Consider the following 20,044-nt stretch of genomic DNA (forward strand, 5'->3'; position numbering starts at 1 on the left):
AGATGTACGTTAATTACATCAGCCTGATTTGGACTGTATGATTAAAATATGGGATTAACAAAAAAAAAAAAAAAAACAGGTGTAAACTTTAATATGTTTGTTCATGCAGTGACAGCAGAAGTAGTTTTGTTTTTCTGTGTCCAGCACAGGAATGAGGAAAAAAAAAAAGAGCATACTTAGACAAGAAAAAGGAATGGTTTTGATTCTCTGGATCATTGTCTCTCATGTGTCCTCTATTTGATTATTCATCAAGAAGGTCTTGCTTTTTACAAAAAGTTTTTACTAAAAGTGCACAAATGCGATTACTGCTTAAGAAACACTTTGTTTAACTTTATAAACATACTAATGCTCTTTTCCCCCTTTCTTTAAGCGTCTTTCAGGTGGGCTGTTTGTCTGGATGGCTTTTAAGTTTGTGGAACTTGACGCTGTCGAGTTTCTCGAAGCGTTTACCGCAGTGCTCGCACGTGTAGTTGAAGTGGGCTTCAGACGTGTGTTTCCTCATGTGCCAGTTGAGCGACGCTCGCTGTCGACACTGATACCCACATATCTCACATCTGTAGGAACAGGTTCAAGAAAAACACTTTTGTTGTGAGTAACCACATTCACTATGAAGTGACATTATTAAATATGTCAGACGTCTCGGTTCTGTCAGTGAACTCACTGTAAAGGCGTCTCTCCCGTGTGTGTTCGTCTGTGCACCTCTAAATGATTCTTGCGTTTGAACGACTTGCCGCACGTCTCACAGATAAAGTCTCGTACACCTGCATGAAAGAAGGTAAATGTGTTTGTGATTAAGAAAAGCATCAATTTAACCCTTGAAAATCCTTTACCTAATTTGGGGTTTAATATAAGAAAAAAAAAAACTTTATTAAACAATTTTATTCTCCTACACAGTTTACATTGAAGACACATTGCAGCGCATGAGAATAACACAGAAGAGAAGATATTGTTGAATAAAGTCATTATTTTTGTTTTAGCGCACAAAAAGTATCCTCTCGTCACTTCATAACATTAAAGGTGCCCTAGAACTTTTTTTTAAAAAGATGTAATATAAGTCTAAGGTTTCCCCTGAATGTGTCTGAGTTTCAGCTCAAAATACCCCATCGATTTTTTTTAATTAATTTTTTTAACTGCCTATTTTGGGGCATCATTATAAATGAGCCGATTCAAGGTGTGTGGCCCTTTAAATCTGGTGCTCCACGCCCCAAGAGCTCGCGCTTGCCTTAAACAACATAAAAAAAGTTCAAACAGCTAATATAACCCTCAAAATGGATCTTTACAAAGTGTTCGTCATGCAGCATGTCTAATCGCGTACGTACAGTGTTTATTTTGATGTTTACATTGACTCTGAATGAATTTGAGGTTATGCTCCGTGGCTAACGGCTAATGCTACACTGTTGGAGAGATTTATAAAGAATGAAGTTGTGTTTATGCATTATACAGACTGCAAGTGTTTAATAATGAAAATAGCGACGGCTCTTGTCTCCGTGAATACAGTAAGAAACGATGGTAACTTTAACCACATTTAACAGTACATTAGCAACATGCTAACGAAACATTTAGAAAGGCAATTTACAAATATCACTAAAAATATCATGATATCATGGATCATGTCAGTTATTATTGCTCCATCTGCCATTTTTTGCTATTGTCCTTGTTTGCTTACCTAGTCTGATGATTCAGCTGTGCACATCCAGAAGTTAATACTGACTGCCCTTGTCTAATGCCTTGAACATGGGCTGGCATATGCAAATATTGGGGTCATACATATTAATGATCCCAACTGTTACGTAACAGTCGGTGTTATGTTGAGAATCGCCTGTTCTTCGGAGGTCTTTTAAACAAATGAGATTTATATAAGGAGGAGGAAACAATGGAGTTTGAGACTCACTGTATGTCATTTACATGTACTGAACTCTTGTTATTCAACTATGCCACGGTAAATTCAATTTTTGAATCAAGGGCACCTTTAAGGTTGAACCACTGTAGTCACGTTGACTATTTTAACAATGCATTTACTACTTTTCTGGACCTTGAATGTGGTAATTTCGTTGCTTTCTATGAGAGATAAAAAAACAACAACTCGGATTTCATCAAAAATATCCTAATTTAACATCTCCTAATAAGATTTGCACATTTATAGTGTTTGTTTCTGGATTAACACAGTGAAGAGCACCAGAAGCGCAAGTAATATTTGATGCCTGTACCTGAGTGTATGATCATGTGCCGATGAAGATGGTTGGACAGATAAAACTTCTTCCCGCAGCCTGGATGAGGACAGACTTTGGTCCGGCCCTTCCTGTGCACCAGGTTAACATGATTCTGTCCAACATGCAACAGAAAACATCTTTTGAAATCATGATTCAGAAGCAGAAGTGTTATTTTTTTCCTGTACTTTACAAATGCTACTCTTCCGACATGAACTCCATGAGATCTTGCTCTTGAGTATCAATGTTACTAAATAAATACGCAATATGATCTCTTGAATACGAGCCACATAACATCTAAAAGCCTTTTCAGAAAAATAGTTGACCCACATTATAATTAGATATGCATTTATCATTAATGCGATTAATCTGATGTGCTGATGTACTCAAACTCAAATATTAAGCAGAATTACATTCCAGAGTTCACAATATTTAACCCATCCTGTGCGAAGGGAAAGTTTATTTCCTGTTGCTAAGGTCTGGTTGAACAATTAGAATGTTTCCTTTGTGATGAACAATGAAACGGACGAGACACCCGGCTCTTCAGGTTTACATCAATACATCTCACGGGGTATAGTTCCCAGCTTCTATTTTTATCTGTTTGTACTGTGGCGTTGGGATTGTCTGGCCACAGGATCATTAGACATGCACCGCACACATGACCTCACCTGGAAACTGCTGATGGCCACGTACACCTGGCTGCAGCCTTCATACGGACAGTGAAACATCTTCAGCATGCCATCTGCCTCGATTACTGGACCCCTCCGGCTCCTCTTAGACCTGCAACACAAACACACACCACTGAACTGAGATCAAATCACATTTCAGAGACTTCATACACTCAAATACTGCTGATGTCCCAAATTGAGTGGCTTCAATTATTCAATTTTCTCTAAGTTTTGGGCTTCCAACCACACTGCTTTTTACTAAAGCGCAAACTGAGCTTTCTGATGACACTTTCCCAAATGGATAAATTTGAAAATGACTTATTCGCATTGTAGTGTGGAGTCCAAATCAATGACATATATCATTGTTGTAAAAACAGTATATGCTAGGGCTCGGTATTGACAAAAATTTCACGATTTGATTCAATTTTGATTTTGATATCGATTAATTGGGGCCAATCAGGTACAGTACATGGAAAATAAGCTCAAGGAACTAATTCTGTAAACTATATGAAAACACTTGTTGGTAACCTACATTACTATAAAATTAAAAGGTTAAAATTAACTGGTATAGGCTACTTGCATTTAAAGTACACAAAATTAAATTTTTATAATAATAATGTTATAATAACTTTTTAATGACAGGTTTCTACTCAGTTTTTGAAATATAAACATTTAAATGGTGGCTGTCATAAAAAACATGACAGATTTATTCAAACATATTAAATATTGACAAACAGGTTAAGTAAAAATACAAAGAATATACAATGTAGTGCATTTATTTAACAAAATGCTCTTATCTAGAGCTAATTTTTTCCAGTTGACTAACAAGTTTGTGGTCATTGAATGGCTTTTCTGAGGTAAATGTAACAATGTAAGCTGTGTTATTGACATATTTCCGCTGTTGAAACGCAGATTGAGTGATTACATGAGACATGATACGGATTTTGGTAAGTTTTCCCCAACATACCTTCTGATGTTCATTTTTTTGCTGTAACATAGTAGTAAGATGGAAAAGATGATCAGTTTGCGTGTGCTCTGCGCTGACACTTCATTACGTCACTTCAAATCTTTAATGTGGCGATCTGTCACGCCACATTAAAAAGCATCAAAACGGTATTTATTGTTTAAATTTTAAAGCGCATTTAATAGAAATTGAAAGCTGAGACTTTGTTTCATATCAAAAGTAACAAAGCTTATTGCCGTTTATTGAATTGGAGCCATGCTGAAAAAATTTGTTCATTCAACTTAAAACAGCAAATCGAGAAATATAAATTTCTCAATTAACATTGAGAAATCGATATTTTTAAACCAGCCCAAGTAGGCCTATATGCTTTGTGCTATTCATTGTCATAGTGTTGCTAAAGATACGTTACTTTGTACGCGTTTTGCTGTCCTGTGGCAAAACATGAGGGAAACTGCATGTGAGTTCAAAGTAGCAATATAACATAAACATAACTTCAGCAATGCTTCATTAAAAAGAATCGGCAACACGTTAATTTAAGGTGATGTAGTTACATGTTACTTCATGTACTTACTATAGTAATAACAGTAAATTATGCATAATTACAAGTAACTAACCCTAAACCTACATGTAGATAATTAATATTACTCAGTACTTATTTGAGTAAGTACAATGTTACTACCTCACCTTAAAATAAAGTGTAACCAAAGAATTTTTATCGAAAAAAGTAAAAAAAAAAATTAAAGTTATAAGTCCAATTTAATAAATAAAAACCAATAAAGTTTTTTTTTCCCCAATTGCACCATACACATAATGGCGATTGAGTGTGACCTGAACACACCATTAAGTAGTGAGATATTTTGCTAATAAAATGATTGTGCCAGAAGAATAGTGCAATAACTTTGTCTGGTATCATCTCAATGAGCTTTTATTACATTTTACACATATGCAGCAAGATGATTTAAGCATCTTCTGACGTTTCAGTGTGGACTAGAAACTTGACAAAAGAAAATGTTGCATTCAAACGTGTCCAGATTAATATATATATGTGGCTTATGAAACATGATATGCCATTTGTGAGGAGTTTTTAGTCAGCAGTCAAATAATAAAGCACACTTCAATATGATTTTATTTTTAATAGTGCAAAAAACAGCCACAACAATGATAATGAGTACTGTGGGTAGTTGCTATATAGTTTTTAAGGCGTTCTGAGAGGGTGTCAATGTGTTGCTATGTGGTTTATAAGGAGTTCTGAGTGCTTGTTTAAGCATTTTCATGTATATATCAAAAAATATTTTTAAAGGTGTATGAACCTGTATGTCATGTATGAACCCAACACAACAATACAATACACACTTCCCACAATTTCTTATCAATAAGGAGTCGTTAAATTCCTGGAACATCAGGCATGTGAACAAAGGCTTAATAACGGTTAAGGCGTGTACAAAATTACGACACTCAGATGTCTGAAGCCTGATGTCAAAGACTTTGAGTCAATATACACTAATGTCAGTAAGATTCTTTTAATGTTTTTGAAAGAGGTTTCTTCTGCTCAGCAAGGCTGCATTTATTTGATAAAAAAATACAGTAAAATTGTGAAATATTATTATAATCTGAAATAGATGTTTGCTATGTGAATATATGTTAAAATGTAATTTATTCCTGTGATCAAAGCATCATTACTCCAGTCTTCAGTGTCACATGATCCTTCAGAAATCATTCTAATATGCTGATTTGATGCACATGAAACATTTCTGATTATTATCAATGTTGGAAACGGTTGTGCTGCTTATATATTTAATTTTTTTTTTTGGGAACAGCATTTATAATACAGAAATAAGAGGTTTCATGTTTTGTGTTTTCACAGTGGTACTAACCTACTGAGAGATTGCTGAAGCTCCTTCGGACAGTGTGTTTCTTCACTGGAATCCAACAACTGCTTCTCACCCAGATCTGAAACCATTAAACATCAACAGTGTGTTTTCATAATATAAATCCTTAAAATAGCTTATATAACCGACACTGGTTAAACTGACACTAAACTCATAAGGAAGTAGTTAAAAAACCGGTTAAACTGTTTCAAAACACACATTTCTAGTACACTGAGTGATTGCCTCATGAGTCATGTTTAAGAGAAACACAGGTCAGCAGTTTCTGTTGATGAACATGATCGGATTGAAACCTGTGTCGACGTTGGGCTGTGACGTCGCTTCTGACTGGCACATCTGATTATACGACATGTCTCCGATCAGAGTGCATGTGACCTCCTCGACATCACCGCCACCCACGTTCAGCTGAATGCCTTCGGACGCCAGAGCCTCATAACTGGGGCCTGTAATGATGATCAGCTACGGGAAGGAAGAAATAGAGTAGTAGTGAATTATTCAGAGTTTTTCTAGGAATTTAACATTGACAATTCTGTTTAACCCACAGAGATGGCTATATTACACATCTGAAAAAACATAATAGGGGCACTTTAAAAAAAAAAAAAGGGTGATGTGCTGTCGTGCCGAAAAGACATACACCAGACATGCAAATGGACTCATTTGACTGCAAACGGTCAACATGTCCTAAAAAAGCCCTAAAACTGGACATCTCCATTCTATGGCATATCCATAGGGGTCAACATACAGAATGCAAATCAAAAGTGTCCAATGAGAAAGCAAACAGGGAGCAACAAGAAAAGCAGCTGAAGGTCAGCAGCTCAAATGCAAAACAACTAAACTCCCCTTTACCATGACTGACTTTACAACTACATAACCAAGACTGTGTTCGTAATGGAGCGGTATCGTGCTGCTTAATGCATATTACACAGCATACACTTCATACCGTCTACTACTGGTATGTGAAACAAAGCACATTATGCAATAATAAAAATTTAAAATATAGTAAGTAAATGTGAAAATTACCATCAAATAATAAGTAAAAGAGATTGCAGCTGATACTATTGTTTTATTAATCACATAAAAAATGAAGGGTGAAGTTTTTTTTTTTTTTTTGGCAATTCATGCATTACAGAAAAGATACTTAAATTGAAATCAGCATAAATTGAAGGAACTAGAAGAAATACTAAAATAATTTATAACTACTTTTCAATTTAAATAGTTAAAATAGTCTTAATTTCTTCAGGCAAAATATCTTTCCTTTGATTTTTGCGGTGAAATCCAAGTATGCAGCAGAAATAGTATGCAGTATACTAAGTAGCATGCTATTTGTAGCAGTAGCTTGTAGTAGCTTGTTTTTTTATTTAGAAAAACTAGGAATAGCAATTTAAAATTTATTTATATAATTATTATATATTATATTTATAATAATCCAGAATGACAATTCCAGAAGTTTTAATAACTGAATGTTCTTAAGGGATTAATCCTTTTACATTATTTTTCTAGTTGTTTACGATTAAAGTATTTTTTTTTTTCACTAATAATTTTATTTTAAAAGCATATTTTGTCTTACTTTAAATCATTTTAAGTCATCTTGGGGCCCTTTGTGCAGTGGTTCTCAACCTTTTTGCCTCAAAGGCCCCCCATAATCCAACTAAATATTCAAAGGCCCCCCCAATATAAAGTATAAAGTCAGAATATTGTAATATATTAATGCTATCAATATAAATTTTATTAAGTCATCCTCAGAGGCAGTGCTGGTCCTAGACTTCTGGGGGCCCTAAGCAAAATTTAGGCAACACCCCCCAATGTGATTCTCAATTGTTTTATTAACATTAAATGACAAGGACAGCAGCAGGTTTTTTAGGCTGCTGTCACTTTAAGACCAAATGCACAGGTCTAATATACCAATAAGTGATTGTTTACATTCACAACACATAACCGACTGCGTTTAAGTGAAAACTTGCCAGGGTGGGCATTTTGACATATTTTTGCATAGTTTCAGCACATGCCCAAAGCCCAAAGTAGCCTATACTTGTCAGTGTTTCACTCCATCTCAGATCGTGCACACAGAAATCCGCCTGAGCAACTCTTTCGCAGCTCAATAAGCTTTAAATTCTTTGTAGTAGCCTATCGAGCATGTCCTGCAGGAGACTGCATATTACGATTCATGTTACACGATTCGACTGATTTGGATGTTACTTAGGAAAGGGTGAAAGTGCTCCGCTTTAAAGGAAAGGAACGGAAAGTTACGTCATGTTTAGAATAATCGTTGGAAACGAAAATCAAAACCAAGACTATTACATCCCTAGTCATTAAATTATCTTTGAGAGCAAGGGTGCCCCCTGGTGGTTCGGGTGCCCTACGCAACTTGCGTACTTTGCATAATTGGAGGACCGGCACTGCTCTGAGGTTTACGTCATCCTCCAACCCCCTTGTAAGTTTGCTGAGGCCCCCGACCCCCTGTTTGAGAACCCCTGCTCTATTGGGTCTCTTGTGACTCCTTTAACCTACTTGAGATCCTTCCAGAGTAGAGTGCTGGTCCGGTAGATCACATTCGCCCATCACCGTCTGCAGATCCTGATTCTCAAATAGTTCGCTCTGCGCTGAGGCAGCCGCTAATGACGGGATGCTCTCTTCCACACCTTTTCCAGAGCTATCATCTCCATCCGCCCTCTCCCGCCTGTCTGTCAAGGGCGCTGTGACAACCATGCATTCATATCTCTCATCTGAGCCCCGTCCACCTTTTTCCTCGTTTTCTAATGTTCTCGAACCGTCCGCCTGCTCCGTGACAGGGTCCGACTCTCTCGCCGCATCCCGATCCGAGGCTTTTCCATCAGACTCTGCTTCTCTGTTCATGAGCACCTCCATCTCCCACACGGCCTGGTCTCCCAGACAGTTCTCTGAGGCGGGAGGACTGCTGTGGGCCGCAGGAGATCCTGGGAGATCATTGAGGGATGTGCATGTCATCTGATGGTCCATCTGGGAAGCATGTTCATCATCGTCTTCCAACTCACTGACTGCATCTGAAAGATTAAGAAAAGATTCAATTCACCGTTCAATGTTAAATCCATTATAACAGGGGTCTGTGAGTTGATGAAAAGCTAATCATTTTAAAAGGGGTTATTATAATGATTTTACTTTTTTAAACTTTAGTTAGTATTAATGTTGCTGTTTGAGCATAAACAACATCTGCAAAGTTACGACACTCAAAGTTCAATGCAAAGAGAGATACTTTCTTTTAAAGAATTCTGTTTAAGGACTAAAACGAGCTTCTTCCCGGGTTAATGACATTACAAACACTAAAATGTACATAAATCCTGCTCCTGAGAACACTCAACAAAGGGGGTGAGGCCATGTTGGGCTGCTTTAGAGAAGAGGAAGAGTTGTTGTAGTAGAGTGTTGTTACCATGCCATCATTTTACGCCGGACTGCTTCACAAACGAGGGTCAATTCAACACTGGATTTGCACAAAAGATTAACATGACGACACATGCTAGTCAATGAGTTGAATCAACTCCACAGAAACTACATAAATTTATCCACTAATCATTCAGAAACATCCAGTTTCGTTCTAAAAGTTGTAACTTCTTCATCAGTGACAGACTCCGGTTTGAACAATGAAAGGCTGAACACCATTACTGACAATAGTCATTTTGGCAGCGTGAGATTCTCCAGCTTTGTTGTTGTTGAGCAACCGAATCATCACAAATCAAAGTAAGTGATTTTATAATACTTTGTCTGTAAAAGATGGTTTTATATGGATAATGTTTTCAAAACACTTCCTCGTGTGCAATAGTGAGTGGACTTTGATTCTGTTTCCTATGCAATGACGGTAGCCAATCATAACAGAGGCCTTATACAGACAAGCCTTAAAGGAGCCGCTTCTTATAAAGTATCATTTCAGACAGAAGGTCAGAATGAGGGCTGAATTGTGTTTGTGAATTTCTGAATTTTATTAACATTGTAAGTGAACCTCTAGGAACATATTAAAATAATAAAAAGTACATGTCATGACCCCTTTAAAAATGACAAACACAACAAAATTACTAAAATTTTTAACTCAAATTAAAATTAGAATGGAAAATATGCAAATACAAACTGATTCAAAATATTAAGAAAAACTACAATAGTATCTCAATACTAAAATAACACTTATCAAATAAAATGTTGTGATTTAATTAAACAAGCATATAGTTTATTGCGCTGCGTGTTTCAGAGCAAATATAGCGAACAGCTCATAATCTGGTGTTTTCATGTTTTTTTTTTCAATTCAATTCACATTTATTTGTATAGCACTTTTCATGATGCATATTGTTTCAAAGCAGCTTTACAGAGAATGCATGTCAACATTACAATTTAGAGAATCTGGTATTGGAGGTGAGTGTGGTTTCAGAAATGTACATGTAATCATGCAGTTAGCTAACAAAGTAATAATTTAGGCAATTTAATTTACAATCACTGTTAGCAGTTTAATTTTAAGGTAGAAGCAATGAGCTTCTGGAAAAATGAATTACATTAGCAATAATTAGGATATATAGAAATTTGGGAATGTGCATGTTGATACAGATGCTGCGTCATCTGAAGTCCTCCCAGGTGCCGTCTCTTCAAAGGTGTTGGTTTTTTAAATTATTGAATTTAATACTAATAAAATCATTTTTGAATTAAAATAAAGCTTAAATAAAATAAATATTAACTGATACACAAACTAAACAGAAATTAGAAATTTAACCTTGGCAACTAAATAAAAGATGTTGAAGGACTAAAATTACTAACTGAAATAAAAACTAAACTAATATTAAAATAAATAAATAAATAAACCTAAACATTAATAAACTATGTCATAATGCTAAAAGCACATACTAAAGATTCTACTAAAACTAAAATGAAAACTGAAAATATAAAAATGAAAGCTAATAATACTAAAATAACACTGGTCTCACAAACTTCTCTGCATGTGTCATTTGTATATGTCGAGTTTAACAGGAACTCATTGTGTGCTAGGTTGACTTTATTTGCATAATTTAAAAAATTCCAAGTTTACAGCATTAAAATCTTGATGGTTTGAACGTTTGAAAGTTAATAATTTAAGACAATTATTAACTATGTGATTAACTTTTTTAATAATTAGAGTTAATACTACTACTACTAATAAAATAGTACAAATAATATATAAATAGTTTTAAAGTAAATTAAAAAAAAAAATTTCTTTGCATGTGACCATTAACTGTCATCATGAAACAGTGAACATGCAAATATGTAGTTAAATATGTCTCAGGGGTTACTTCAATAAAATATTTAACATCCCAGTGGTTCGTCTGAAAAAAAAGTTTGGTAACATACTGAAAACAGCTTAGGATTTTCCTACCCTGCAGCTGCCCGTGGTTTTGCAGTCTCCTTCTCCTGGTGTTGATACTTTCACTGTCAGCATCTTTCTTCTCTGGAGGCCTGTCCTCCTCATCTTTCTCCACAGCACTGTCCTCCACGTCTGACTCAGACTCGCCCCCTGCAGGCCAGGGCAGGTACTGCACAAACGAGTGACCAGCCACACACTGCCACAGTGCAGATGTAGATAAACCCACAGTGGGCTCCACCGCCTGCAGCTCAGGCTCATGCGGGCAGGACTGGAGGTGACACTGGTACCAGTTCACCACGTTCTGCAAGCTGGTGGCAGACACCTTCTTCCCTGCGAGGAGAAACAATCTCTCTCTTAATCGATCACAGAGACAAATGAACAGCAGACACACTAGTGCTGCTTCTTAAAGGATTAGTTCACTTTCTAATTAAAATTTCCTGATAATTTACTCACCCCCATGTCATCCGAGATCTTCATGTCTTTCTTTCATCAGTCGTGAAGAAATTAAGGTTTTTGAAGAAAACATTCCAGGATTATTCTCCTTATAGTGGACTTCAATGGAGCCCAAACAGTTGAAGGTTAAAATTAAAGTTCACAGCGATCCCAGACGAGGAATAAGGGTCTTATCTAGAGAAACAATTGCTCATTTTCTAAAAAAAAAAAAAAAAAATTATATATATATATATATTTTTTTATACATAAACCATAAATGCTCATCTTGAATTAGCTCTCTTCTTCTTCTTCTCTATTTGAATATCAGCAGTGTAGACACTGCTAAGTGTATTACTGCCCTCCACAGGTCAAAATTTGAACTTATTGTTATATACTTGCACTAGCATATTGTACATGACAATTTAGTTCAATAGAGAAGAAGAAAGCTAGTTCAAGATGAGCATTTATTGTTAAAACTTATATAATTTATTTATTTATTTTTAAGAAAACGACCGATCGTTTCACTAGATAAGACCCTTATTCCTCGTCTGGTATCGTTTAAAGCCCTTTGAAGCTGCACTGAAACTGTCATTTTGACCATTGAAGTCCACTATAATGAGAAAATCCTGGAATGTTTTCATCAAAAACCTTCATTTTTTTCCACTGAAGAAAGAAAGACATGTACATCTAGGATGAAATGGGGGTGAGTAAATTATCAGGAAATTTTAATTTGAAAGTGAACTAATCCTTTAAAAAAAATTAATGAATACTTTTATTCAGAAAGGATGAATTAAATTGATAAAGTGACAGTGAAGACATTTATAATGTTGCAAAAAGTTTCTATTCCCAATAAATGCTTTTGAACTTTCTATTCATTTAAAAATCCTTAAAAATAATGATTTTCACAAAAATATTAAGCAGCACAACAGATTTCAGTAAGAATAAATGTTAAGAATAATATGAAATAAATATAGCTGCAAGCAGCAGTTACGGGGTCAAGCACAAAGAGCACAATAAGCCATGCCATCATAGCTATGAGACTCAGACCAGCTGCAACAACAAGCAAGTAACAACATTTTAAGATGATTTTAGGCAAATTGGCTGAAAAATCATAAATACAGTCATTAGAAATATGACTGACAGGTTTATCACAGTCGACCAATAGCTGGCGCTGTGACCAAACTGATGTGGTGTGGTCAGAGTAAGCTGACATCGGACAGCAAGCTTGGCCAACTATGGCAACACTGGTATTTATGTTCCCGGCATGATTCCCAAGGAATCTATTAAGACCAGTCTCATTACAATAGAGTACCTCAGAGATGACATGTTTTTGTCGGCCAACCCGCAAGTTAGCGGCGCACGGTTCCCTTGATCGAAAGCATTTTTTCCCACAGACTACTGGAAAATCGCAAAACATAAGCTCTGTGTTTAACAAAGGGTTATGACACTTACACATTTTGTCTATCAAGATAATCTTTACAAGTTAACACAACATTTACAGATTTTGAAACCCAAATAAAGTCGTCAGATATAAAAAGCTAACAGTAGGCTATAAACGGACTACAGCACACCATGGTCGCAGATCAATGTCATCACTGCCAAGCTTCCTCAAACTTTATTTAAAAAACAACTTTATTTATAAACATGCCCGCTGATTATGATCTGTGCCGTTATGAATACTTATCCACTTTTTCATGAGAAATGCTGTCCAAATGTCCCGTTTTTAATGATGACGTCTAAAGTCCCCGCCAAAGGAAGTAATCCCTTTTAGCAATTTGTTAGCAACCGCCGATTTTAAGACACAGTAAAAGTTTAAAAATCACAAGTGGGTTATAACTGGTGTGTTTTATGTAATAGATCAAAACATGAAAGTATTTAGAGGCTTTGTTAACCACAGACTTTATTTCAGGCGATTTAGCAAAAACCCATTCAAAAAACCCAATGACTTTATGGAACGGCTAACTCGCTTCCAGGTTTTACATACAAAAACGTCATCCCTGAGGTACTCTATAGGTTAAATTAATCAAAAGCTATCAGCATTTTTTTTTTCTTTTTCATTATAACATGACCACAAGGCTTTCTCAAAACCTATGTGCTGATGGCACATACTGAGTTTCGTAATGGTACACCAATGCATTCGTAAGGTATAACACGTTATACCATGTTAACAATTACATGTTTTGTTCTATTATAGCGCCACCGAGAGGCACAATCCCACCATTTTTTTTTTTAGGTATCCTCAGAGTGAGTCCATTGGTGAAAATATCTTATTTTGTTTTGGAGTTTATATCTATGAGAACATAAAAAATAAGCCATGGACAATATTAGTTTTTTGCCACCTTCAGTGCTTGGCCCCTAAAAAGATATGTTACAATAATCAGAAATGTTTCTTGAGCATCAAATCTTCATATTAGAATGATTTCTGAAGGATCATGTGACACTGAAGACTGACTGCTGAAAATTCAGCTCTGCATCACAGAAATAAACTACATTTTACAATATATTACAATAGAAAATAGTGATTTTAAATTGTAATAATATTTCACAATATTACTGTAATTTTTATTTATTTAAAATCATACCATCCACCCTAAATGTTTGAATGGTAGCGTGATTCGTTTTTAATGACCCTACATGTTCAATTAAACCATCAAAATATTAGGAATTTTTTTTTTTTTTATATATATATTTTAAATATGAGGGAAGAACAAAACTCTAAAACTGGTTAAGGTATTTATCCGACCAAGTTATTTTGCAAAAAAGGCAAAGCATAGAAAAACAAAGAGCTCACATTTGACTACAGCTTAATCAGTTATTAATATTTTGTTGGTTTGCTCTTATTTTAGCATGTGTTCATAATTTCTTTCATATGACACTCTGGTTACAATTTACGTCCGCACAATTTGGCATGTTTCGTTGTGTTAATATCACAAATAAAACTATTGACTCCAAGCACAACTAAATCAAGGGTGAAGATGTCAATTTTCTCATCACTTTTGACCACTACCGTATATTCCAAGAGGCTTCGGAAACACTACTTTGTGAAAAGAGGTTTGGGTTACATGTGTACCTGTCAGTAGATGAAACCGATATAATGCATATAAATATTACTCACCTTTCCTGTGACTGCTGCATTGTTCAGGAATGGATTTCTTCCTGTCCATCACAACACGAGACATGTTAAAAAGAAAAGCTACATGAAGCTAACTAACTACCACTCACTCACTTTCATCTCTTTTTGTGTGTTTTACACAAGTAAGCCAAAGGGGTTTGGGAAAACTTGAATGATCTATTCAATTAAAGGAGCCTATATTAGGTTCATTCACCACAGTAGACATGAAGGCCAAGGCAAGCACATTGCATTGAATGCATATGGAAATGTCATGGTACACTAAAATTATGACCATATTCATGTACCATGGCGTTTGCATTATACTCTAAGATGCTTCAAGAAAATACAATGGTACTATTATTATAGTAAAGATACATGTAAACAAACTAAAATAAAGCAGTAGATCAATAAGGTAGATTCAGATTACCAAAGAACATTGCAATATACAAAAGGAAAACGAACTTAGTTGTATCAGATAAGAACAGTTGTGCACATATCAGTCCACAAACACATGCATGCATGAATTTATTGGACAGCCAGCTGAATTCCAATGCTACCCAACTTCTTGATTTTGAGTGATGCATGATCAAATATGGCTTTTATGTGTCACTTATACATACCTGCCGTATTTCTGCTGGTATTTTTCTCCATATGCCGAATTGAGGAGGATTAAATACTCCGCGAGCCCCGCGTCGCTCATACTCGTGCGCCGGCGCAGCTCGCTCCAGACCTGGTGTGCTTCTCCAAGATAGACGCGCCGCACATCGTACTTCTTCCGCGATTCCAGCCGCCGCTGCGCCCGATCCGCGTCTGTCAGCCGGGGTCGACCTCTGCAGCGGCGTAAAATAGCTTTAATTTGCTCTCCGGTGGCTTTGGAGTCTGTGTTTACCGCCGCCATGTTTTGTATCAGCTGTTGAGTTGTTATGTTTTGTCTTAAAGGGAAGTGCTGTGTGTAGCCTTAAAGGAAGTGGATTTTTTTACATTTTATTTTATTTTATTTAGTTTTTTATTGGATTAATATTTTTGTAGATGAATAACGCGTGAAATTTAGGATAAAATATATCATTTTTTTTAAATTAAAACGAGGATAATTTAGTTTGTTTTTGAACCGACACATAGATTTGACCAATCAACCGTGAGCTCTCTTTTATGACAGCCAATCAGCTGCTTCGTTCCAACAGTAGGCAGAACGTCAAGTTTCGCGGGAGATGATGATGCATGTTACTTTCACGTTGTTGCTGTACTTACATTCAAATAAATAGTTGCTAATATCAGTCATTTTACGCAAATTGTAATGGCTGATATTTTAGGAGTCGTTTTCAGACGATTTGCATCAGGAAGTTTAACGAGTGATTTACTGTTTCCCTCTAGTGTAGAAGGCAACACGTTAGTGATTGGGGACGCGAACATCAGCAGATCTGTGTTATTTCTAGCCGCGGTCACTGCTGCCACAGATCTGGGGCTCAAAGTGCTGTTTTTCACACAGACTCCATTTCAGTCTCTGCCGGTTTCTCTGAGGGCTTCAGTTCCTGGACTAAAACTAGAGAATCTGAAGGTAATTAAAATAGTTTGTTTGAACAGCCTCAAGATAATTAATGCATGATAATTCAGTCAGATATACGAATTATCGACATGGTCAAAAGTTTGCTGAAAAACATCTGATAGTTTATACATTTTTAATAAAGTCCCCCTGTAGTCAAAGATTTTAAACTCTCTTTGATAAGCAAAATTATAAATTTAAACGTTTATTCCTGAAAAAAAAAAAAAGTTTCAATACCTTAAAATAGCTTGAATGTAATCCATGTATACTTTAGTATATGTGGATCTGTGAATGCTAATTAGCCCCGCCTCCACTCACTTGCACGAGCTCAGAGATCCGCTCGGTCAACTTACTGAGGTAAACGCTGCACAATGGGATCGCTTTTTAAAACGTCGGACACAATAATTAATATGATTAGCCTTTTGCTTGACTACGTTGTCAAACAGCTAATAATATGTTGCTAATGTTACACGACAACTCCCTTGCTTCAGAGCGGTCCTAGATATGCTAAAGTCCGCTGGCACTTTGATGTGATTGGTTACAAGGTAGTTTGTGTTAGCAGTGCTTCAAGCTGAAAAATAAAAGTGCCGGTGTTGTGCCGTTGTTCATGTCTTTCTTTCTTCAGTCAAAAAGAAATTAAGGTTTTTGATGAAAACATTCCAGGATTTTTCTCCTTATAGTGGACTTCAATGGCCTCCAAACAGTTGAAGGTCAAAATTAGTTTCAGTGCAGCTTCAAAGCGTTCTACACAATCTCAGACAAGGAATAAGGGTCTTATCTAGAGAAACCATCGCTCATTGTCTAAAAAAAAAAATAAAATTATATGTTTTAACCATAAATGCTCATCTTTCTTCTCTATTTGAATTCCAGCAGTATAGACACTGCTAAGTGTATTACTGCCCTCCACAGGTCAAAATTTGAACTAATTGTTATATACTTGCACTAGCATATTGTATATGACAATTTAGTTCAAACTTTGACCTGAGGAGGGCAGTAATACACTTAGCATTGTCTACACAGCCAAATTTCTAATAAAGAAGAAGAGAACTAGTTCAAGAATAGCATTTATGATTAAAACGTATAAAAAAAATTTAATTTTTTTTTTAGAAAATGAGCGATGGTTTCTCTAGATATTTCTTGTCTGGGATCGCTGTAAACTGTTATTTTGACTTTCAACCATTTGGAGGCCATTGAAGTCCACTATAAGGAGAACAATCCTGGAATGTTTTCATCAAAAACCTTCATTTCTTTTCGACTGAAGAAAGAAAGACATTTAACATCTTGGATGAAATGGGGGTGAGTAAATTATCAGGAAATTTTAATTGGAAAGTAAACTAATACTTTAACCCCTCCCCCATACCTACTCCTAAACCTACCAATACTAGGAGGGTAATAATCTCACAGGGGGTCGAAATTCGGCACAACACCGTGGTACTCCCGATGCTTGCTTCAAAATCCGTTCCTGAAGAAGGTGCATACCAGCCCACTTCAAGCAATGGACATCAAAAACGGCAGCGTTTCAAACTGTGTTTTTAGGTTTTTTTTTTTCACTGCAGTTTTAAGGAGAAAATACTCAGCAATGGTTAAAAACACCACATAGACATATAAGCAACATTAAAAACTTGATTTTCACCACAGGGGGACTAAGTAAAATGCCTTTTAGTGTAATTCATGTCATGGTAAATGTCAATTTGCTGTGAAAATAAAGTAAATGCTGTAACCTTTATATTGTTATTAATATTTCAAAATTAGCATTTTTCATTTGACTGAAGAAATTTAGGTTTACGTGATTATCCATTATTTATGGATATACAATTTTTGAAAAATCATGTTAAAATTTTAGTGTCAAATATGGTACATCAGACTTTCGTGGAAGGTTTCTTTGTTCATCTCTCAATCATCATTGTATTGCATTACATTACATGTATATGAATTTTATGTAAGTAGTCTCAACACTGTTATAAAGATCTCATTGATTTACATCACAAGCTATTAGAATTCCATCTTACATCTTACTGGCCAAATATCAGCAACTGCACCAAATAGCATATTTTTCCTCAGTTTGGAAATCTCAAGGTGTTTTTTTTCTGGCTGTTATTTGAGGTTTTACAAGGTTAATGAGCCAAATATAATTTGTTCTGAATAAAAGTCACCTATTTCATGTTTTCATGCATCTTCACTTACAGAATGTGAAGTTTGTGTATGTGAAGACTTTGAAGGAGCTTGTTGAGGATGTGGCGTCCCTTCATGAGCTGGCATCCGAGGCCGCGTCTACTCCATCGCTGATCATTGTGGATGGTCTGGAGAAGTATTTACATGGGCCTCAAGGCGGACTGCTACAGGATGACCTGGGCCCTGTGGCCCATGTGGCGGCCCTCCTGCATGACACTGCTGCTTTTCTGACACAGATCCAGCAGAACAGAACAGATGGACAGGGCCTGTGCAGGGTCATGGTCTCCTTTCAGAGTGAATGTGAAGGCAGTCGGGACAGTGAAGCCCCTGATCTTCTCCTTTCTGTACTGGACCGTTACCTGCAGGTGAGGTGCACCTTGGAGGAAATGGCGGGGCAGAACGAGTGGCAGGTGTATCTGTCAGGCACATGTCCTTCATTGGGCGATCAGGGACAGCAGTGGCACATGGTGCTGCAGACAGGAGGTGCTGTGGAGTTTCGTCCAGTCATCATTGGAGAACAGCAGATTCTGAACCAACAGGACAAAAGCAGACAGGAAAATGAGAGACGTGAAGATGGAAAATAAAATGTTAATATTCCAATGTACTGTAACTTACTTGTAATGTTGACAAAGTAACAAACTTTGACCAAATACAGATATTTTGCATCTGTCAACTATACTTGCAGGATTTATATAGTATTGACAATGTAGAAACTATTTGAATGTTTAAAGTTTTCTAAAGTTTGAAAAGAAAATGTCAGCATTAATTTTTTATTAAACAACTGTTTTTTTTTACAGACTGTCATCTTTTTACTTTTGATAACATTGCATTTAATAAAAACCCTTGCATTAACTTAAACCCACGAAACAGATTAGAAAACATTTAACAACCGTTTTCTAATTTCTAACCCTAACCCCACATGGTGCAAGCTGATTGGCCTCTGCTGATCCTGCAGCCAATGAGATTGCTTGCTCAACATTTAAATAGTCTGGTCCAGTGTTTGCTATAAGCTATGAGAGTTCCTCTGAACCCCTCCACCTCCCCAGCTCCACCTGCTATGGGATTTGTCTAATTATGCAGCAGCAGCATATCTTACAGGCTTACAGCATCGTCTGTGTATCTACACGGCTTGGACAATAAATCTGAAACACGCCTTTGGGTGAATCCCAAATGGCATATTTCTGCCGTATGCATGTCTGTTAAGTCCACGAGGCCGTAGGGTGTCTCATTTGTCAATTTTAGGCTTTAGAAGGGTGCTCACAAGCGGCCGATATGCGCCCTCGATGCAAGCCTTCGCTGAGCCTGCACTGGGTGTCTTCTGCTGTCTCCGCAGCAGACTTCTTCCTGACTGTCAAAGCGGCGTTACGTCATGAAATTGCAGACTCGTAGGAAGACCGCAAGTGTTAAGGGTGCCATTTGGGATTTAGCCAAAATATGCATAGCCTGGTGGCCAATCTTCACTGAGTTCAGAGTTCAAAAGAAGACATATTGTTGGTGTGCATCTCGCTGGCTCATCTGTGACCAGGATAGCAAGCCTTTAGCCTCGTTTCCACCAAAATTACCCAGAACAATGTCCCAGGAACCCCCCCCCCCCAGACCTGTTGCTGACTGTCCAGTTACTAACCCAGGTTGTATCAAAAAAACATAAAACCACAGCTGCCCAACTCATTGCAGAATTAAATGCACACCTCAACTCTCCTTCTTCTACCAAAA

The 20,044-nt window shown here is 36.6% G+C and overlaps 2 protein-coding genes across 3 annotated transcripts in view; one reads left to right on the top strand and one right to left on the bottom strand.

Annotated features, from left to right (window-relative positions):
* znf653 (zinc finger protein 653) overlaps window positions 1-15,720 on the bottom strand; it is a 21,300-nt gene extending 5,580 nt beyond the window's left edge. For both annotated transcript variants that reach the window (XR_010894578.1, XM_067381330.1), the window contains exons 1-10: window positions 15,240-15,720; window positions 14,623-14,663; window positions 11,088-11,405; window positions 8,234-8,745; window positions 6,019-6,184; window positions 5,714-5,789; window positions 2,876-2,987; window positions 2,208-2,322; window positions 662-761; window positions 1-554 (exon numbers count right to left, since the gene is read on the bottom strand). The exon at window positions 1-554 is cut by the window's left edge. Coding sequence is in view for 1 of the 2 variants with exons in the window: in XM_067381330.1 (XP_067237431.1) it covers window positions 377-554; window positions 662-761; window positions 2,208-2,322; window positions 2,876-2,987; window positions 5,714-5,789; window positions 6,019-6,184; window positions 8,234-8,745; window positions 11,088-11,405; window positions 14,623-14,663; window positions 15,240-15,517 (1,896 nt within the window). In the remaining variant the exon portion in view is untranslated. The remainder of the gene's footprint in view (window positions 555-661; window positions 762-2,207; window positions 2,323-2,875; window positions 2,988-5,713; window positions 5,790-6,018; window positions 6,185-8,233; window positions 8,746-11,087; window positions 11,406-14,622; window positions 14,664-15,239) is intronic.
* Window positions 15,721-15,829: 109 nt separating this feature from the next.
* swsap1 (SWIM-type zinc finger 7 associated protein 1) lies at window positions 15,830-19,078 on the top strand. Its single transcript, XM_067371590.1, has 2 exons — window positions 15,830-16,174; window positions 18,346-19,078. The coding sequence occupies exons 1-2, from the start codon at window positions 15,914-15,916 to the stop codon at window positions 18,913-18,915; spliced, it is 831 nt and encodes a 276-aa protein (XP_067227691.1). The 5' UTR covers window positions 15,830-15,913; the 3' UTR covers window positions 18,916-19,078.
* Window positions 19,079-20,044: the final 966 nt, after the last annotated feature.

Source organism: Chanodichthys erythropterus, chromosome 3 (assembly GCF_024489055.1).
Source record: "Chanodichthys erythropterus isolate Z2021 chromosome 3, ASM2448905v1, whole genome shotgun sequence".
NCBI classification, from domain to species: domain Eukaryota; kingdom Metazoa; phylum Chordata; class Actinopteri; order Cypriniformes; family Xenocyprididae; genus Chanodichthys; species Chanodichthys erythropterus.

Coding starts and splice junctions, on each gene's coding strand:
- swsap1 (XM_067371590.1), top strand. CDS start 15,914: ATGGCTGATATTTTAGGAGTCGTTTTCAGACGATTTGCATCAGGAAGT. Junction 16,175..18,345: donor TAAAACTAGAGAATCTGAAG/GTAATTAAAATA, acceptor CTTCACTTACAG/AATGTGAAGTTTGTGTATGT.